Below are 20,977 nucleotides of genomic sequence, written 5' to 3' on the forward strand. Positions count from 1 at the left end.
CTGCCTTTTCTCCCTGCCCCTTCCGAACAACAACAACAACACCACCACCACCACACACCACCAACAACAAAAACAGCCCAGAGCCCATAGCGGTAGGCGCAGCGGGGCGGACAGGCCTGCGGGAAATGGGGGGAGTGTTTGCTGTGTGTAACACCCTTCTTCTGTTGTCTCTGCTTAAGCAGTGCTGGTGGTGAAGCAGGGCTGGCCCCAGACCTCAAGCTCCAGTACCACTGAGGGTTCCTATGACCTCGCAGTGGACCCAGGGACTGAGAACAGAACTTACCAAGCCTCTTCTGCTGCATTCAGTAAATATTCTCCTTTTATACGGAATTTTAACCCCATTTGCTAAAGTTCCAAGCACAGCAGGGCATTGTAGGCTGGGGACTTGCTTGGCTTTCACTCCAGTGCAAAGTTTGCATTTTGTTCCCCCCCCCAACCCCTTCTTAACTCCATAGATCCAAACCTCCTAATTAGCCCCTGTGAGCTGGCTTTATCAAGGATTTTGAACTGAAGTGTGTATCTTCAAAACTACACTTAAAAATGACATCTAGTTTTTTATTATTCTAGAGGGGAAGGAGGTGTGAGCTTTGAGTTTCTTGCTTGCAGTTTACTTGATGCTTCCCCCCCCCCCTTACCTAAAAGCAATGAGAAAAGTGCACTTTGATGAAAGGTCCTTGATAATCTAGGCTTTAAATTGTCATTGGGTTACTTATTTGTGGTCATATTTTTGCCACTTAGTAATGTTGCAGATTTTACACCAGAGGAAAGCTCGGTAATCTTGGCTTTGTGTACACGTGTGTGTGTGTGTGTGTGTGTGTGTGTGTGTGTGTGTGTGAGAGAGACTGTAAATGATAATTTTGTGTGTGTGTATATATATATACTTAGAGGTTCTAATCTTGGAGACAAGAAACAAATGAACAGAGCGTGTGGAGGGATACGGAAAATGTAGTTCTTTCTTACATACAAAACTCCTGTAACTAATTAAACCTTCCCAGGATGAAAAATCCTCTCCACTTCACAAATACAAATACCTGTGAATTAATGTACTCCTTGGACCCAGTCATCAGGTTTGGGGTTCACAGGTTCAAAAAGTGGTTGAAATCTAAGTGCACAAATTAGAATTGTTGAAGTCCATGAACTGTGTTTTGAATTATATGCTTTTTTCCCAGTCTTTTCTGAAGCAGCTCTCTTTTACACAGGACTGACTACTTTCTCAGCCTGTGAATCTGTAGCTGGCCGTACCTCGGCACTCATTTTACATTTAGACAACAGTGTTTTTAAGCTAGATCCCTCTGAATTCTCAATCCTCTGGACATTATTTATTGCTTCCAAGCTTTAAACCTGTGTGAATGTGTATATGTGTGCATCTTGCGTCTCTGTGTAAGAATATATAGTTACAAAATAAACCTCCCTCTCTTGTACTTGACATTCATTCACTCAATGATAATTTGTAAAACTCTGTTCTGATAACTACATTTTTGGCCGGCGCTTTTGGTCCACAATATTTCCTTGAATAGTTTTTACATTTCTGCCAGATATCACATTTCTGGCCATATGCTGTATCAGACTGTTGGTTGACACTGATGATGAAATGGGCTCCCCATACTTTTGAGGTTAACTGAAACTCTTATTTCAAATTTAAAAATAATTCAGGATGATAACATTTTCCAGGTCACATTTCAAGTGCACATAATGTGTTTTATCATTGATTGCTGTTTTTGTAAACATGTTGCATTACAGTAAAACGTAAGCCTGTGTTTCATGGATTTAATTAGTGGTAATACTTGCACTTTTGGATAGCAGGGGGCTCAAGGCTGCAGTGATTTATCATTCCAGTCTTTCTGCTTGCAGTTATGTATCAAAAATGAGATGAATAGCTGTTGCCTTGTGCACCTCAAACTTAAAAATCATGAGTAATAATAACCCAATGAGTTATAGGTTGGGATACTGATTAAAAACTGAACATCACTCTTCATGAAAATTACTGTTGCTCTCTCATTCTGTTCTGTGGTCTATGGAAGCCCGTTTCCGCCAGGGAGTAAAAAAAAAACGCGCTATGGTGTCTCAGAATTGCGACTTAGCGTCTCAGAATTGCGACTTAGCGTCTCAGAATTGCGACTTTATATCTCACATTTGTGACTTCGAAATAGCCATATTTCATTGTCTGTCCTTTTGTTATTGTAACGGATTCGGGTTCTAGGGCTTGTGCCTTCGCCGCTCCCACCCTAGTTCGTGCCTCGCTGCACTGGCTCAAACCTGAGTCTTGCTAAGTCGCAATTCTGAGATACCATAGCGTGTTTTTTTTTTTACTCCCTGGCGGAAACGGGCTTCCATAGCGGTCTGTATTCTTTGCCTTTTAAAATTTACAATTATTCCTAGTTCCACTGATTTGCAAGAATGCTCATGTTCCTGACAACAATCTAAAATTTAAGATTATAAAAAGTTTCGTAACTATATTTATAACCATTTTCTATTTTACCCTGACATGCAGCTGTTAGGAATGGCAATATCTGAATTTCCTTGCTTTTTTGCTTTTTGTTCATGAACCACATTTCCAGTTATTACATATTGAAGATGGCGTTAGTTTTAGATTGAAGTTTAGTATCAGCCAGGGAGATATACAAAGTTAGCTTTGGAAAGATTGAAAAAAATTACAAAATCTTCAGACTTCAGATATTTCTATTCAGATACTTCTAATATCCCTGTTCCCTTTCTATATTTTCCTGACTAATTGCGTTTGTATGTGGAATGCATTTTTCTCAATTAATATTTATTTGCCAAGATCAGTCTTGCTTAGTCGTGTAAGGTAATAATACTAACTGGTCTAAAATTTCGAATTGGTTTTTAATTTTTTAAATAAATTACAATTTTGACTTGTTCACTTTTTTCTAATTGGTTCTGTGAATTGTGGACCTTTGAAGTGAGTTCATTTTAATCTGGCATAAAATACTATGAAGACACATAACATTGTACTTTTCTCCAGGCCTTCAGTGTTTGACTCTTATTCTGTAAGTACTTTGAAACTAATTGCCTTTCACACCTCGATAGTTCAGTAAAATAAGTCCTTTCTTAAAGCAACCAACACAGTCCAGGACTTCCTGTCTGTTAGTATCTTAAATCAAGAGGCGAAAATAACTTATATAAGCGGTACAGAATGCTATTAAATACCAACTATTATTTGAAAACAGTTTCTTATCCACATCAGCAAATAGTTAATCTGTGCACTTAAGTCACAGATGTTATTTTATACAAATCCTTTTTTTGTATGTTAATATTTTTATTGGACTAACATGCTGTCCCTTCAGTCATTTTAATGTCTGTCTTTAATACAATTCTTTACAATTTGCTTTCCAGAGATGTCTAGACTAAGTGAATAATGAGCCTTTTTCCTTTCATTTTGTAAGCACGGTATTTTAATAAGAGGAATGCTAAAGCGCCTTAGTTGCTTAACTGTCCCCTCATCCCAAGTAGAAATGCGCAGAGTCCCAAAGAATGTGACAAGTAAAAAAAAAGGTGTTATTAAGGCTCACAGCCAGAGAAGTTCTGCTTTAACTGTATCTCACCAGCTCACAGCACACTGCAAATCTCAGGTTGAGCTTTCTCCCACCACATCTGAGTAATAAATTCAACTGAGGCACCTAAAAATGTCCAAAAAGGAGTTCTGCAGCTACGTTGCAATACTAGGCTCGATACTATAACACTAGCAGCTCTTTGTTTCGATCCAAGTATTATTCAATAAAAAAATAATGCTAAGAATCTGAGGAAATGGCCTCCTGGTCAATAAATACTTCCTCCTCCTTCATCTCTGAGGACACTGGCGTGATCACCAGTGGTTCACAACAAAGCGAACAGATGAGTGCGTCACTTTCTGAGCATCAGTCACTGTAAGAGTGTGTTTGAAGGGCTAGGATGAGGATTTGGGACGAGCGGGGCTTTCTGGAAATACCTTGCAGGGTTTCTGGACTTCACGGGAGCCTCTTGCAGCCCCTGCTGTCAGTCTGAGGTGCCGAGGTGTGAAGTGGAGATCAATGCTGAGGCAGTTATTTTTTAAAAAACAGAGACGCGGAAACGAGGCCCTAGTGCAGAAAGATTACCCCAGCGGGGCTGGACTGCTTTTCGCTTTCTTAATGAAGCCTCGTCACTGAGGCTTGTTTTCAACATTTGAGCTGCTTGGCTTGAAACACGGTGCTGTTTGCAAGACTAATTATTTTTGGTTCTGAGGCTGTTTGTTTGATATCTGAAAGAATAGCGAAGGCTTAAACAAAATGGGAATGATAGATCTCTCACATTTACTAGGTTTTTCTTCCAGAATCGACAGATATGTTTCAAGGCCTTTTCTTGGGGGGGGGGGGGGGGGTGTTTATTAGTTTTGTTTATTTGCAAACAACTTTTTAGAATTTTTTTTTACTTTAAAAAGGAGGTTTGTAAGCAAATTTGGGAGTAAAACATGGCAGTTCTGTTCCACACAGTGTGTTTTATTGCCTCTGAAGTAGTTGGATCTCACATTTTCAATATGTCCCCCTCACACATTTGATCAACGCAGCAGATAAGACCAAACTTTCACAAAAAGGGACAGTCCTTCTGGAACTCTGTGAGATTAAAATTCTTACAGCTCGTCAGCTGCAGCCTTCTGTTTCCTGTATGTTCAGTTCAGACATGGCTGAAAGAAGCACTGAAAAGAGGTTTCTGCAGCTGTATTGATGTTAGGCGTTCTTGGAAAATGATGGCTTTCCAGCCAGTATGACGCATAAAAAAAGATTTTGTACTGACCGTATTCTGCCACAAGAGGGAAGTATTGAGGCATGTTTGAAGGAACGCTGTGAAAGGATGTGTGCACAAAGTACTCCATTGTTGTTTAAACCGAAATATAGCAGTTACATTTGATATGAGATTTTTACGTTTATCCTTACGCAATTCTGAAAAGAAATGGAGAGTGAAGATAAATATATTGTAAACGTAACTTCCAGGGACATTTCCAGTAACCAGGTGATAAAATATTGATTTTGCCATCAATGAATAAGCAGGTGTTCACCAGCATTAGTAGAGTGTACTAACAAAGGCTTAGACCTCCCTGGCAGTGTATTCGGCTTAAACGTCCAAGAGCTTAAAAAGACCTTACAGTGCTCGGTCTAAAGTATTTGTTGTTTGTTGACCTCACCTTGCATAGCTACAGTTTTTTGTTTTATTACAGACGTGTTACTGTGCTTTCGGTAGTATTGAGTTTCCTCTGTCTTAAATGTCACGGTAATTCAAGGCAACTCATGCCGATTAAACTAAATCGGACACTGCCGGCATTGTTGTGCAAGGCTGTGGGGGAGATGGGGTTTCATGCAGGCAGTTCAGCGTTACCCATGTTGAAAGAGGGTTTGTGGCTTGTGCTGCGTCCGGCTTGAAGTTGTATTTTTCTTTGTCTTCTTCTCAGGATACACTGCAGGAACCCCCTACAAGGTCCCCCCAACCCAGACTAATGGGGCCCCACCACCCTACTCCCCATCTCCAAACCCCTACCAGACAGCCATGTACCCCATAAGAAGTGCCTATCCACAGCAAAATCTCTATGCTCAGGTATGTGTCATCTGTTCTCCCCTAGTCCATCAGCTTGCTCAATAAAGAACAGTGAATTAAAGAAATGCCTGTGGTAGGAACCTAATGTTAGGATATCCATTTTGTGCAAGGTCAGTTGACCATCTTTGCAACATGGCGATTGCTTTCTTTTCATGTAAAAGTTCTTCGTTATTAAGATAGTCGACGTGACCCGTCTGTTTCGTGCTGTAGATCATTTTTTGCTGTTAACCAGGACGGAGAGAGAGAGAGAGAGACTGTTTTCTTGTGGAGCAAATGACTTTGTGCTTGTGGGTTTCGCCCACTTTATTGTAGCCTCTCTCTCCCCCCGTGTGTCACTGACACTGTCTCCTCTCTCTGGCTCTCTCAGGGTGCGTATTACACACAGCCTGTATATGCAGCCCAGCCTCACGTCATCCACCACACCACGGTGGTGCAGCCCAACAGTATTCCCTCTGCCATCTACCCAGCCCCTGTGCCGGCGCCCCGGGCCAACGGCGTGGCCATGGGCATGGTGGCAGGGACCACCATGGCGATGTCTGCAGGTGAGCCCCTGCTGTCTGAGAGGCCGCTGAAGGGCCGTAGATAAACTCCTCCATTCCCATGCATGTGCTTTGTCAAACCTGTCCTCAACTTCAAAAAAAGCTGATTTTAAGTGCTGCACATAATAATAATAATGATAGCTTACACTTTCTGGACAGTCCACTCAAAGCGCTTTACAGGTAATGGGGACTCCCCTCCACCACCACCGGTGTGCAGCCCCACCTGGATGATGCGACGGCAGCCATAGTGCACCAGAACGCTCCCCACACATCAGCTATCAGTGGGGAGGAGAGCAGAGTGATGAAGCCAGCTCATAAATGGGGATTATTGTGAGGCCAAGATTGGTAAGGGCAAATGGGAAATTTGGCCAGGACGCCAGGGTTTCACCCCTACTGTTTTCGAGAAACTCCCTGGGATTTCTTAATGACCACAGAGTCAGGACCTCGGTTTTATTTACTTCTCATCCGAAGGACGGTGCCTTTCTACGGTATAGTGTCCCCGTCGCTATACTGGGGCATCAGGACCCACACAGACTGCAGGGTGAGCGCCGCCTACTGGCCCCACTAACACCTCTTCTAGCAGCAACCTTAGTTTTTCCCAGGAGGTCTCCCATCCAGGTACTGTCCAGGCTCACACCTGCTGAGCTTCAGTGGGCTGCCAGTTGTGAGTTGCAGGGTGACATGGCTGCTGGCCATCGTTCACATATATCGAAAGCATGCTTTTAAATTCGCTAGTTTTACTTCCAGCCTGCAAAAGTTTTGGGGCTTTACATGGCAGATTAAAAGGGGCGTTTTTCTAAGGGTGTCATTTTTTTAGATGCTTCTTTTAGCGGTGTTGGGTTTTCAGCAGCAGAGTCGTAAGGGCTGTTATGCTCCTGTACTGACCTGCCTTTCTTCTGCGCTCCAGGGACCTTGCTGACCACTCCACAGCACACGCCCATCGGCGCACATCCAGTATCCGTGCCAACATACAGGCCTCAAGGAACACCTGGGTACAGCTACGTGCCTCCTCACTGGTAAACGCGCTGGCCAATTCATGTGAGTTATTCCTTCAGCCTTCAGCTTGACTCGGTCCCTGTGGTCTGTCTGGATCAGTCTCGACAGTTCAGGTCTTGCGACACAAGCCGTTCGCTCCAAGCTCCGAGAATACACGCTAGCTCATAATCCGCAGATGCACACCTGTCTTTGTTAGCCTTTTACGAGACAAAAATGGTCCAGCTGTGATGATGATGATGATGATGATGATGGTCCAAGGTTTGCCGCACTAAGTAAGCTTGTATGTAAGAGTTAAGTAAGAGTTTATGTTGTTGAATAAGGTCAGACATCACACAATACAAGCAAATGCTGATATCCATTTGCACAGCTTGGCTTGCTCTTACAACCCTGGGTTAAGTACCATAGTCGAGGATGTAATAACCATGCGTGCCTAGGTGACTTCAGCAGGTGAGCCTCTATCCATGGGTCTGGAGAGCTGGATGGAGGTTCTCTACTCCCATTTGCTTTGGGCTCTAATCCCTTATTTGTTCTTTAAATTGCTTTTCCCCTTTGTCTTTCAGATCTGGAGTCAAACATTGTATGCAACTACTCAAGTCTTACATTGGTGCTGGAGTGTCTACATCAGAGCACCGAGTCTGTTTGCAAGAACAAAAAAAAAAAGTGCAAGGGTCACTTTATGCATTCTTTAGTGTTTTTGTAAAAGCTGCTTTTTTAAGGAGAAATTGCATCTTGGTTTTTTTTTTCTTCCATTTTTACTTTCACGCTAACTCCAGACACAGACCGATGGTAGCAGTAACCATCTCTTTCTGTTATTACCATCTAATTCTATAATTTAACACAAGGCCAGTTCAGTGATGGGAATGTATACACCATTTTCTTACGCTGCCAAATTTTCTAAAACAAAAAATACATTTTAGAACAGGGTCTTTTTTTCCAAGTTTGCTCCCAGAAAGGGCTGACAGTTTATGCATTCATTATTTTTTTTCCTTTGATTTGTCCTTCCTATTTGGTTTTAAAATTTCATCTTCCAATATTGACAAAAGGGTGTCTTCCAGTTAGTATCAATTATTAGGTAGACTTATAAATATATCAGCTGTATTACAATATAAATGTGGTTATCCCTTTGATAGGAAAATAATATTACAATAATCTTAGATATACAATATGTAGATGACTTAAATAAGTCAGTAATTTCATTAGCTTGTACTGCAGGATGTAGAAAGCAGTTTTAGGACTATAAACACATACATATATACATACCTGCATACACACACATATGCATGTGTCTGTATGTATGGCATAGGACATGTTGTACTGGGAGTTGGCTGACAAGTAGTAGCCCCTACTTGAACTGAGTTGTCACTACAGGCACTAATGTGATTTTAACTTCTAGCCATGTCAGTCTAAGAGTGGAATGATTGCTAAATAGGAATTATTCAGGAACATGTTAAGGATTAAAAGGGATTTAGAGTTAGCAATGTATGCTTTTAATAAATAGAGCAAAATGTTTTTTTGGGGATGGGGGTTGAATTAGTGCTGAAGCTTAGAGTTGTGAAGACTGGACCCATTTGGATATGGGATAGAGGGTAAATTCCTGCCCTGTGTCCACTACACCTTTCAGACCCTAGGTTTATAACCCTATGTGCACAGGTGCCAAAGAGGTTGAATTTAAGGGATGCAAAATGCTACGCTTATTTGGTTGGAGTTTTCTATATGGAAGAATTTTTTTTTTTAAACTAGAGCTGATAAAGATTGAAAAACAAGTCAATGTTTGCAATAATTAGTGTTTACATTGCTGTAATTTGCATAAGAGGCAGGCCTGGCAGTGGTCATTTTAAAAACATCCATTCTTAGTGTCGGTCGGTGGGATACGGCCTTGTCTGTTCTGAGCCTAGCTATGACGCTGTTGATGTCAGTAACAGTTGAAACAGGGTGTGGAGGGCACAGGGCAAGGAGGGGAAGCAGGGAGATAGGGGCATAGACAGGCCTATTTCTGCAGTAACACAGGTCACATCTGCTCATATTCCCAAGGGCAAGATATAGGCGGGATGTTCCCTGGTTTTCTTGGGACAGTTTGACTGCTTATTATTAAAACAAGGCAAGAGGCTCTGGAAAAATCTGATTATTTTCCATGTAGAGTGAAATGAAATGGCATTTGTTTTCATTTGCAATTTTTTTGGTCTGTGTTTCTTTTAGACATCACATGTTCTCCCCCTTGTGAGGTGGAAGTCATAAAGTCGCATCTTGGTTTGCTGGCTCTCTTGCTAGCTTTTGGTGAACAAACAGGGTCTGTGCTACAAATTCCATTTGGCAAACGCCCTCACTAGCGTGCCGTGCACTGGTTGAGAACTGAGCCAGTGCATGGTGTTTACTGTGAGCTGCAGAAACGGGTGTATATGCACATCCAGAGTAAGCCATTGCTTTCAGCAATGACTCACATTGGATTTGGTGAGCCCAAGTGTATGGTACCTTTATTCTGAGGAGCAGATAAATGAAGACGAATTTCCTGCCAAGCTGAGCAATTGATTAGGATACATTTGCACATAAGGGTAGGATAAAGAGGAATCTGTGAATGACTAGATGGTGAGAGGAAGAGTGAAGCTAGGAAAAATGCTTTTGTGTGACATTAATAGAGGTGCAAAAATCCACACTGCATAATGTTATAATTTTGCACCAGGACTGTAGTCCCTGCCAAGTATTATGTTTCCATCATGCATCTGCAGAAACCCAAGTTTATTTTAAAACCAGACTTGTTGGTTGAATCTGAAATTAGTTTTATAGCTTTACTTGACCACACCTGGCCAGGATTTGATTAGCAGCCCATCATGCTATTTTCTTTTACATTTGAAGGAAGAGATGACTGTAGGTGTGTGACTATTTGGAATTGACAAGGCTGGGTGTTTGCACACCCTTCCTCACATTCTTTACATGTATATTTGTGATAAAGTGACCACATATCAGAGGTATTCTGTTAAACAAGTGCATTTAGATATGTTGCACAGACATCTATAGGTAATCGCTTATACTGATTAACAGGTACTTCAAATATACAGTACATGGGCTCTTTAAGCAGAGCTTTTGTTATAAACAAAAACAGATCTTCGATACGGTACCTTTTGGACTATATTAAAAGGAATAATATAAACCCAAATAGAACACTATCATTTATTCTATTAGCTAGCCACTGATAAAAAAAGCATTTTGTTTTGCAAAGTATTACCCACAGCTACTACACCATAAGAAAAACATGTATTCACATGTATGATTGCATGTATAATATAACTGAATGTGTTATATATGCAGAATGCAGAATTATGTCCTTGCAAAGCATGGTTACGTGAGATGCAGTGTAGACTGCAACCTTGATTTGTGCATTTAAACCCAAACTTTGACGAACACATACCTTAATCCAAAAATGGTCATGCATTGGTAAATGTTTGAAACATTGACATAGCTATCTGGCTTCCAAAGAGTTAGTTGCTGGAATCTGACCTAAAGCTCTAATATTCTGTGGCCTTCTATTGACTGTACATGAAGCATTCCATTTAAGGTCTTAAGGTTCATATCATCCTTAAAATATAAAAAAAACAGCACTATATTATTTGGGCATTCTTGTTTACATTGGTTAAAACATTCCAAATTGTGAATTAAATGTGAATTCTTCTGAATAATCCAGGCATCTGTATTTTGTGTTTGGAGAAGCATCTTCAATATGGTAGGACCCCCCCTGGATTTCACAAGCAGTGTTAATGGTGGCTCCAGCTGAGGTGCTTCATGTTAAGTTAAGCTCCGTGGCTTTTGGTGTCACAAGAAGGAGCTGGGGACAGGTCATTCCTCCAAGGGGCAATGCGTAACTGTCTGAACGCTGCCAGCATTGGGTTGGGCTAAGATAGCTAGGGTGTTGTCGGTACCCAGTGAACAACCAGCCCCAGGTGCCTGCAGGGTCATGGTGACATCAGTGAGGGGCACACCTCTCCTCCAATCAGATTTGACCCTCCTGGGTGTCACTTTGGAGTTTGCAGTGTGCCAAAAGGTGGCTGGCTTGATCAACAAAGGTGTTGGAGGAGCCTGTCTGCATGTCCTCACACTCATTCAAATGTAAAAAGACATTAGGCGCTTGCAAATTGGTGAGATTTTAAATAAAAAATAAAGTGATGCTAGCATTTCAACAGTTCTGCCAATCCACCGAGTAAAAACCTTTAAATCTTTCTGAACATTGTAATGCAGAAGTGCATTGGTGATCTTACGGAAGGGTTTTCCCTAATTCATTTTGATTTACTGCATATTGAACATTTGAGTGCAACCTTGAGGCTCTCAGATTTAAAGTATACAGTAACCACAAATCTGAATCCATTACAATGGTCTATACAGGCAAATTTGATGTAATATAGGCATTTGGATTCCACATAAATGCTGTCCTTAGTAAACCTGATTTTTGCTTTTCATTTAATGACACCTTTCATTTCATTTTGTTTTCACAATTTGCATTTACCACCCTATTGCTTGTACAGTTTTATCGTTACACAAAATCAGTGCAACAAAACCTTTGGCCAGGGTTGGCTGATTTTAAATCACTGATTTAAATCTTCATTGAATTGCTTACTTTATAAAAATACATCACTGATTTAAACCATTTTTGCTATTTTGTACAGTCTCTCAAGGAAAATATGTGAAAGTTTGTTTTAAAAAAATGTTCCGCAAACATTTTGAATATTTACTTTTTATCTGTTTACATTGGATTTAAAGGTTTCAGAAGGAGTAAGACAAGCTTGTGTCAATAGGTCATGAAAACAAGCTTAACTGTTTCAGATGATGCAGACTAATATACTCAATGGGAATTAAGCATAGCTGAACAGAGTTTGGCTTGCTCCTGGTCTACCTTTCTGAAACTGGTTACACTTCTATTACGTTCGACATAACTCGGTGATGTTTAGTTGTTTTAGAAGTAATTTTGTAACCAGAGCCTAAGGCCAGCATGACCCGAGACATTTATCAGTGTAACTCTGTATATATTACGGCAATGCTTTCAATTGGTCTTATGTGTCAGTGCTGTTATTATGATGTCTGGAAATTGGTTGTACCTGTCTGAAGAGATGTATGTTAAAGAGTTTATAAAATTCAGCGCTAGGGTTAGGTTAGAAGAGACTTATTTTCTCTTCAGGTAGCATCTTTCTGATAAAGTACCATAGTTATAGTTATACTAAATTTTTGTATTACCCTTCTCTGTTATTCTGTTATATAATTGACAGGTCATTGTTTAAATACTGTATACCTCGGTTTATTACTGTACTTCCACTTTACATACAGTACAACGTACATTACTTAAGAGTGGAGATTAAAATATATATCTTATTTCATATACAGGAAAACAAATTTGGTTTGGCATGTAACTTTTCACAAAGCATCACTTGCAGCATATCAAGAATGTTGAGAATATTTGGAGGTAGAACTACAACTATGGTACCATTCAAAGTTTTCCGCAGTTTAAAAAAAAATTGGATTTAACTTAAAATAAAAAACCGCCAACCCTGCCTTTGGCCCCTGTCTATTTTTTAAACTTAAAATACACAATTCTTAAGACGTAACAATGAAATCCTATTTTAGTGTTAGGATGTAGCAGCTTTAATGAACCTGTTTTAAAAAAAATATTCCAGGTTTTCCATGGAAAATAATCAGCAGAAGATAAACCAGTCCCTTGGTGTCACTGTCTACATGAATGGAAACGTTCCAGATTATAGAAATCAGATAGAAAATAGGCTTGTGGATAACTTTATTTATGTTCTGACTGTTTCCCTAAAATATGTAGCAGTTTACAAAAAATAGTGTATAAGGAATAAAGCTGGTGACATATTTCCACTACCTTGGGAATAATCCCCAAATCAAAAATCTTACTTTGAGACCATTAACAATTTTTTTTGGATGTCTTTGCTAAAAAATGTAATGCAGGACTTGAACAATGCATATTAATAGCTGTACCGGCCTGACTCGATGTTGAAGCAGAGTTCAAGAAGGGAGGAGAATTAACTTCAAGAGATTAAACCGTGTGTATGAGTATTGCCTCCGATATTTTAAACTTTAAGAAAAGGAAAGAAAATAACCTAGGTTAAAAAAAATCAGTTCTGATATGTAATTTAAGCGCTTTTTACCATAAGTGTTATTTAAGTTTTATTGATTGATGTTTATTATTCTTAAATAGAGGAACTTTATGGTTGAACTGAAGTCAGATGCTTCTTTGAGCTTCAGGGAGCATTTCAGAACACAAGTCTGTGGGGTTTTGTTTTATAAGAATCCTTAAACTTTCTTTTCTCAAGGAAAGGGCAAAAACAAGTGTTGTATGAAGCATGGGTGTTTAAATACTGCAAGACATTCGCAGGCACCCCCTACTACCCCTGATTAACCCTTAACGTAGAGACTAGTGTGTGAAAATACATTTACGTCTCGGGTGGTTTGAGTGTACCAAATGGTATTTAGAAGATGCTGGCTGGAGATTTTCAGGAAAAAAAGTAAAATTATTGATAAAAAAGAGGTGGCATTTGAACCAGTGTGGTAAGAGTCCTCTCTTCCCACTTCTGTTCAGTGGGCAACCTAGTAATAGGATATTTTATTTTATTGTAACAGGTGTCAACAGTTAATTTTATGGCACTATGACTCGTACTTCTAACTACAAAAAATGACCAATTTAGCTAAAGTCTGTGTTTTACCCTTTTTATTCTTCAGTAATTTGTCTTAAATGAATACAGATGTAAGAAATAAGGTTTGCAAATTGTATCCATGCTGTTCAGCTCTTGCTTGCCCTGTCTTTAAGAGCCTTCTGCTTTGAAGCCATTCCAAGCAACACAAAATTTCTTTTGTCTTGACATCGACTCAAATCAACAATGCTGAGTTACACTACAGCTGACGTATGGAGCCAGTATTTGTCTACGTCTCTTAAATGTAAAAGTGTACGAAGTTGGCTCAAGTAAAAGAAATTCCGGTTTGAAATAATTTTGATTCACGGTGTAATATAGGCAAGCCATCATTTTTTGTCTGGATTTGATCAATCAAAAAAATAGTTGTTTTTTGAAAGCTTAAATGATCACAGGTTTGAATCCTTATGAAAATCATGACAGACTTTAAAGGGTGTGTATGTCTGTATACACATGTACAGTAGTACATGCACTCTGTAATGGCCCCAAGTAGTTAAACTCTGTTTGTGCTTGGATTCCTTCATAGCTGAGGTATGAGAAGGGTAAATCAAGGTTAAACTGCTGCATTCAACAGATTTTATTTTCTAAATCAGCTGCAGCTTAAAAGTTTGTACTTTTTCTACTATTATTTGAACACTAATTGTAAAGCAAAAAGTGGAAATTCAATGTCTTCCAAATGTATTTCCAGAGTGGTTTTTTTTTTAAGGACAGCACCTCAGTCTTATGAAGCAGAAACACCCTCACCAGACTTGTGAATATGAAGTGTAAATCTGTTTTATTTTTGTTTTGTTTTTGAAGATCAGTTAGTGATCTCAGTGACAGAATTAAGCCAAGTTTGTAATTGTATGATATTTACTGTAAGATGTAGAACATTCAATAACTATTAAAATCTTTCCCAAAAAAAAGCCTGGTTGTTGTTTTTTTTTCTCCAAATACCCTTTCATTTTCAAGTGAATGTTTGAGAATGATTTTAAAGAGGACATGCTGTTTGTAGGGGAAAGAACCTCCAGAGGGTAGAAGCCTTGTTTTGATCTTTCCTTTCCCATAGGATTTAATATGCATCAGTTTTCTCTAGTCCTGCTCCTGGAGTTGTATATGACTTTCTGGTTTCCATTTATTCCATTTGAGCTCTTTGACTTAATTGGGCTTAATTACTCAATTAACATTCAGCTACTGAGAGAGAGGGTTTATACAACCTGAAGAACTGGTTCACCAGGAATGAGTTGGAAACATGAGTTTTCTTTTTTTTTATTTTGAGGTCACCTGTGTGCTGAAAAGAGGTCCTTTCTAGTTTTAAGGTTTTTTTATGCTCAAGTACAAAATTCGGCATCTTTAGTTTCTTTCATGTGTCTGGCTCAGCTCCATTTCAGTTTATTAGGCTCTATGCTTTCACGATAAAGCTATCAAGTTATTTTAAAAATATTTTAGTGAACTTCTGATAACTTCCTATTGGGGGGGAGGGGGGAATTGAGGTACAAGCTACCAAGGTTCCTAAAAGCAATATACACTGCTGAACTGGATTGTTAAAAAATCTCACTGCTTACCTATTTCTGTGAGTTTCCAAAAGATGTCACCTGGATTTGATTCTCTTCATCTGTTTCTCTGATGTGTTGATACTTCTGTGGTATTGGATAAATGCTCAAGTTCTGCATGAGCTGGGAATGTGAGGGATACCCAGTGAAACATGGGTGATTATTTGAAGATTTATGGTATTTAAAAAAATATATATTATACACAGCTGAAATAGGGCTATAAAAACCCAATTGCTGTATTATATTTAGTGGAGAGAAATAGTTAAATAGTAGAGAATGATTCACGTTTGAGTAAGGTATTTACTATTTGTAGAGTTAAATTAATCGCTCTGCTTCTTGTAGTAAGGCTCCCTCATCCTTTATCAGAAAGTTGAAAAGGTGCTGTCTGTCAGATGAGATGTAAGACTGCCCTGACACTCTGTGGTTGTTAAAAATCCCCAAGGCGTTTTTTGAGAACACTAGGGGTGTAACCCCGGCATGCTGGCCATATTTCCCTCTGGACATTACCAGTCAAGGCCTCCTAATAATCCCCATCTATGAACTAGCTTCATCACTCTGCTCTCCTCCCCACTGATAGCTGGTGTGTGTTGAGTGTACTGGTGAAATATGGCTGCTGCTGCATCACGCAGGTGGTGGTGGAGGGGAGTCGTCATTATCTGTAATGTGCTTTATAAGTGTAAGCAATTATTATTTCTAGTTAAAAGTCTCGGCAACTTATAGTCTGAGGCAGACAGCGCAAGGCAAAACCGATCTCCCGACAGGATTTTAGTCTGTCGCGGGACACTCGCACACTGACACATTTTGGAGAGGCCCTTGAGATTGCCAGCACAGTATCGCAAGCTGGGAAGAAGCTGAAAACCCATGTGACGATGGGGAGGACATAAACCTGCCACGCAGATGGCTTTATACCAGGGTAAGTGGTGGGCTTTGCAGCACGTTCTCGCGGTTCAGTATGTAGTTTTTGCCTCTTACTACACCTTCTGCATTAGTTCAGTGGTGGTGTAGAGCCCGTGACAAGTTTAGGAGGTGGTTGTGAGAGGAAGGCCGCCTTTTCCCTTTGAGTGTTGTTCAGTTCACACAGTAAACACCTCATGATAATACCTCCTTTTACAGTCTTCCAGTGGAAATGGCTTGCATAATGTTTTAGTGATTATTTTGTAGACTTCCTCCTGTTTGTCAATTTGTGGTGCATTTGTTATGTAAGACACTTAAAAGGTATTGTTTAAGTCTCATACTTGTTGCAAACCTGTTATGCCCTTTGTTTTTCGAATCTTCAGTGATATCCTGGGATTAAATATGGGTCTGCATGTCATCAAGAATGTTATTGTCTTTTAGTATTACGTGTTTACTTCTATTGGCATCTCAATACTTTTCAAAAGAGATTCCCAGTCCTGTCTTTAATGTTCCCCCGTCTCGTCTGTATTCTTTTCAAGACATGTTGCTTTGCCATGAGCTGAAACTATTTTAAATTAATTGAACTCTGGAAAATGGCATGAAGGATATGGAGGAAGATTTTGGGATAAAGAGGATGTTTCTGTCACTCTTCCTGAAGGTTTTCTTTCCATCCTGTGGGTTTAATGATGTGACTGGTTTTAATTAAAAGCATCCTATTTTTTTGTAAAAGCATTATAAATACACCCATAAAAATAACACTGGGTTTGATGGAAAAAGTAGGAGGTGTCGATTTCAAAGTTTGCAGCAATGTGTAAATGTTTGCTTTTGTCATTTATTGCGATCGCTGTCGCGGGGGCAGGAAATAGTTTAATGCATGCTCCACCCTGTCCTGTTTTCCATCAAGGATTAAAAACCAATAGGGGACTTCCTGTGAGGCCCAGCAGGAACAGGTCACCTGGATGCAGGTAGAATGCTCTGGTCACGGGTTTGAGCCTTTATCATGGCACTAGGATTATGTGTGGATCTCATACCCCATACCTGGGGCTTGCTAACATATAGAACTGTTGGTGAGGGATGTGCACGGTTGGTACATGGTTGTGTTGCCTGGGATATAAGAACGAAAGAAAGGTTACAAATGAGATGAGACCATGCTGCCCATTTGTTAGTAGTTTATTGGTCCAAGGATTTAATTCAGCTGCTTCCTATAAGAAAACAGGGTATCGGCTTCAACAACATCTAGGTAGCCTGTTCCATGCTCACACAGCTCTTTGTGTACAGAAGTGCCTCCTGTTCTCTGTTTTAAGTGCATTTCCGCATTGTTTCTATTTGTGTCCACTGTTCCATGTGTCACAGTTTATTCTGAAGAAATCCACCGTTGGCTTTCTCAATGCCTTTGAGGATACTTTGAATATTTGGATTGGGTCTCCCCTATTCAAGACTGAAAAGGTTCTGTTATTTTAACCCACGCCACACATGCCTTGAAGTCTCACAATGCAACTTATTGCTCTTCTCTGAACTTAGTCCCGAACAGCTATAATCTTTCTATAATGTGGTGATCAGAAATAAGCCACGATTCTCTAAATGAGGCCTCGCTAGTGTATAAAGTATTTTTAGCATAAAATTCCTTCATCTGAATTCTACACTTTTTGACTAACATTGTTTGTTTTTTAATTGATTCTCTGTTATCTAGAAAATGTCCCAGTCTTGAATTTGATCTAAATCATTTTGAATTTCATTTGCTAATTGTGACTCTAACGTTTTGTTCCCCTGCTCTCTGTATGAAAGTGGTTAAGTGTTCCTATACAATTTTTGTAACCTGCATTATAAGTCTGTGAAGCTCACTGTGACAAAGGGTGCTGTAGCAAATAATTGGTTTAATTTTTTAAAAGGAAGAAAAAAGCTTACAATATATTCAACATCTGTAGTATTCAGCGTCAACAGTTAGGCCTAGTAACAGTGTTTGTTCTCTTCTTATTGCTTGTTTGTCATTGTAAAGTCACTGAAAGTTATGTCAACTTCCAATGTATTCATCTGAGAGTTAAGTTACCTGGATAAAACAGGAAAGACTGTTACTAGAGGAGCCTTCCAATGGTTTCTTTATTTAAAGAATACAAATACCCAGCCAATGCAGCATAATAAATTAAACCTTAAAGGTTGGAGAGATGATGTTTTTACTACAGACATTTCAGTTAAAAACATTTAACACAGATGGAAAAACGTACAGCACAATGTCTAACCAATAAATACAATTAAAACCATTTTTTTTTAAAAAAGACCTTCACAAACGTACAAAAAACAAAAATGACTTGTAAACTATACAAAAATGTTAATGTAAACGGTCTCGCCAAAATTAACTCCCACAGGTCAGTGGCATTTTTCTGTTTTTTTTTCTGTTCCTTTAAACAAAAGAAAATCAGTACTAAGAATACTCATCCAGGCTTGATTCAAGGAAGGGACTGTGACAGGAAATGGAGATGTCGAAAGCAGCGTTTCAGGCCGATTTGTGCTCACAGCAAAGTAAAGGCTGTGAGACTTGGTAATATTATACTGTTGTTTTGCACATTCAGTTCCAATAAAGCAAAATAAAGCACAATCTGTCTCCTGTGGCAGGAACTCTCCTTCTTTTTTTTTTTGCAGCAGAAAGTCTGCAGCAAACACGCCTCCAGTGTCAACAGGTATCCAACAAAAGCATGTTAGCCGGGAGACATTACTTCATTCATCTTTTCTCTCTCTGTGTTGTGTGGTTTCTCTTGAGAACTTTTATTTCCCTCACTGGCATGTTCTGAAAGGAAGGCTTAAAGATATCCTGTTAACTACCCCTGCATCTCTGTTTCAATAAACGCTGACGTTTTGCTAGCCAGCATAGAGAGAGGTTTAAAAAAAAGCAGGACTGCACTGCGACATTAGGAGGTAATTAATCAAATCCATAGTGCAGCAGGGGTGTTGGACTGCAGTCATGGCGGAGTGTCTTCTGTAATTTGTTTGAACTTCAGCTCCGCAATAATTCAAATTTTTCGGTCGGCTGGGAATCGCATTAAAGTCCTTTTTTAAAACCTTTTCCCAGCTGATGGTTTAAAAAAAATTCACTTGAATCCCAGTGCAAACAAATCTTTTTGAAGGCAATGGGGCAGGGTGTTAAATCTGCATCATTAAGAAGATAATTGGACAGGTTAAGTAATAAGGAGCTCAGATGGAATAAAAGCCTCAGCACAGTAGCATTCAGAAGAACAGTGTACTGCTGTGTACATATGAAGAAAGTCCCAGGATAACCATCACTGATCCTGTCATAAATTAGAAATCTGATCAGAGGCACTGAACTGTGACAAATTGTGCGCCACTTAAAAATTGTGTATGTTAGGTAGTGGTAATGTTTAAGCTTCAGATTATCCTGCATAACTAGATCTTTTCTTTTTAAACGTAATGTCCATACACTGTTACAGCAATGCACATGCATGTAGCAAGGCTGTTTGCAGCTGGATACAAATAGTCCATAGCTCAGCCTTCTGAGTGAAAGCCTTCCTAACCCCTGAGTCTAAACCTGAATAATAATTTTGACTCCTATACCTCAACTGAGCTGAACTGGTCCCACTCTGTTGTGATTACGGCCTTGTTCCAATTTATCCAATACTGATACTTAGTATGCAGGACGTGTTCCATTTTTTTATACCGTTTTCCGAAAGTGCATTCAATGTTATTCACAAAGCCTACAGTTTGAATTTCAAGAACTGGAATTCATTCCAATCTAATGAAACCAGTAAATGAACAATGGCTTTTTTTATAGTTTGCCGATTTTTTAAAGAGAAACTCGATTTTTAAATATGTTTAGAAATTACTTTTTTAACATCAGGGCTGAATAACATGCAAGTGCTTGTGCTGTTGATATATATATGATGTAGAATGTTTTCAGAAAGTGCACCGACCGCAACACTGTAGTGATTGGGGAAGCACGGCAAAATAATTTGTTCGTCAGTCTCTTAATTCAGAATTCAAAATATAGCATTTCATCTTTGAGTCAATTAAAAAAATAAAAAATAAGCTTTCGGGCCAGGCCATGGAAAAATCCCACTGCTGCGTCAAGTGTTATGGGAATCTTTGTCATTGTCGCTGCATCAGGTGTCTCCTCAGGCTGGCGTTTTCAGCTCATTTCTCCTGCACACTCCTTGCTCCCAGATGTGTGGCACCGAAGCAGAGTTCTCTTCCAGCGCTCGGGTTGCTTCTCCCGTTAGATGTTCACCTGCGGAGAGAGGGACTGCTGAGTAATGGGAACAAGCATAGTCATGGGACTCGCCCCTCATCTCCTGGGGTTGAGGGTGGGCATGTCTGGGTCTGCCTGAAACATGATGAAGGAGAGTTGGAGTCAAAGCCCTTTATTGCAGATATTACCGTTTCTCCCTAAGACGGTGAAAACACCAATCCTGAACCTTTACCCCAATTACAAAAGGTTCCCCCACCCCGTAAGCTGAGTTTGAATGTTTAAATTAACGTGGTTTGCCTGTGCTGAAGCAGATGGCAAGATGTATAAAAATGCAAGAGTATTCCATTTCTGAGCTTTTTTTTAGTTAAGAATCTGTCATTTCAAGGCCATTCGCAAGTGTTTGCACACACCATTAGCTGAACTGGATTAACAAGAGGACAGCTAACAGTATATTAACAGTATACAACATATATTTGACTTAAAGCACACTAAGTGGTTTGAAATCAGGTATATCCTGTAATAGAGTATCTTAGACACACAAGAATTATTCACAATTTCCTGACTACACAA

The 20,977-nt window shown here is 39.6% G+C and overlaps 2 protein-coding genes across 10 annotated transcripts in view; one reads left to right on the forward strand and one right to left on the reverse strand.

Annotated features, from left to right (window-relative positions):
• Nucleotides 1-13,197, forward strand: part of fam168a (family with sequence similarity 168 member A) — a 64,768-nt gene extending 51,571 nt beyond the window's left edge. For 3 of the 5 annotated variants that reach the window (XM_088639131.1, XM_088639133.1, XM_088639129.1), the window contains 5 exons: nt 180-305; nt 5,423-5,565; nt 5,933-6,107; nt 7,012-7,142; nt 7,661-13,197. In XM_088639131.1, the coding sequence (XP_088495257.1) occupies nt 180-305; nt 5,423-5,565; nt 5,933-6,107; nt 7,012-7,124 (557 nt within the window). In that variant the 3' untranslated portion in view covers nt 7,125-7,142; nt 7,661-13,197. The remainder of the gene's footprint in view (nt 1-179; nt 306-5,422; nt 5,566-5,932; nt 6,108-7,011; nt 7,143-7,660) is intronic. The other 2 variants (XM_088639130.1, XM_088639132.1) reach the window with 2 other exon arrangements.
• A 5,094-nt stretch (nt 13,198-18,291) lies between these two features.
• Nucleotides 18,292-20,977, reverse strand: part of relt (RELT TNF receptor) — a 30,292-nt gene continuing 27,606 nt past the window's right edge. For all 5 annotated transcript variants that reach the window (XM_088639117.1, XM_088639114.1, XM_088639115.1 and 2 more), the window contains one exon: nt 18,292-20,446. Coding sequence is in view for 1 of the 5 variants with exons in the window: in XM_088639118.1 (XP_088495244.1) it covers nt 20,435-20,446 (12 nt within the window). In the remaining 4 variants the exon portion in view is untranslated. The remainder of the gene's footprint in view (nt 20,447-20,977) is intronic.

This window comes from Lepisosteus platostomus, chromosome 7 (assembly GCF_059453375.1).
Source record: "Lepisosteus platostomus isolate fLepPlt1 chromosome 7, fLepPlt1.hap1, whole genome shotgun sequence".
Classification (NCBI taxonomy): domain Eukaryota; kingdom Metazoa; phylum Chordata; class Actinopteri; order Semionotiformes; family Lepisosteidae; genus Lepisosteus; species Lepisosteus platostomus.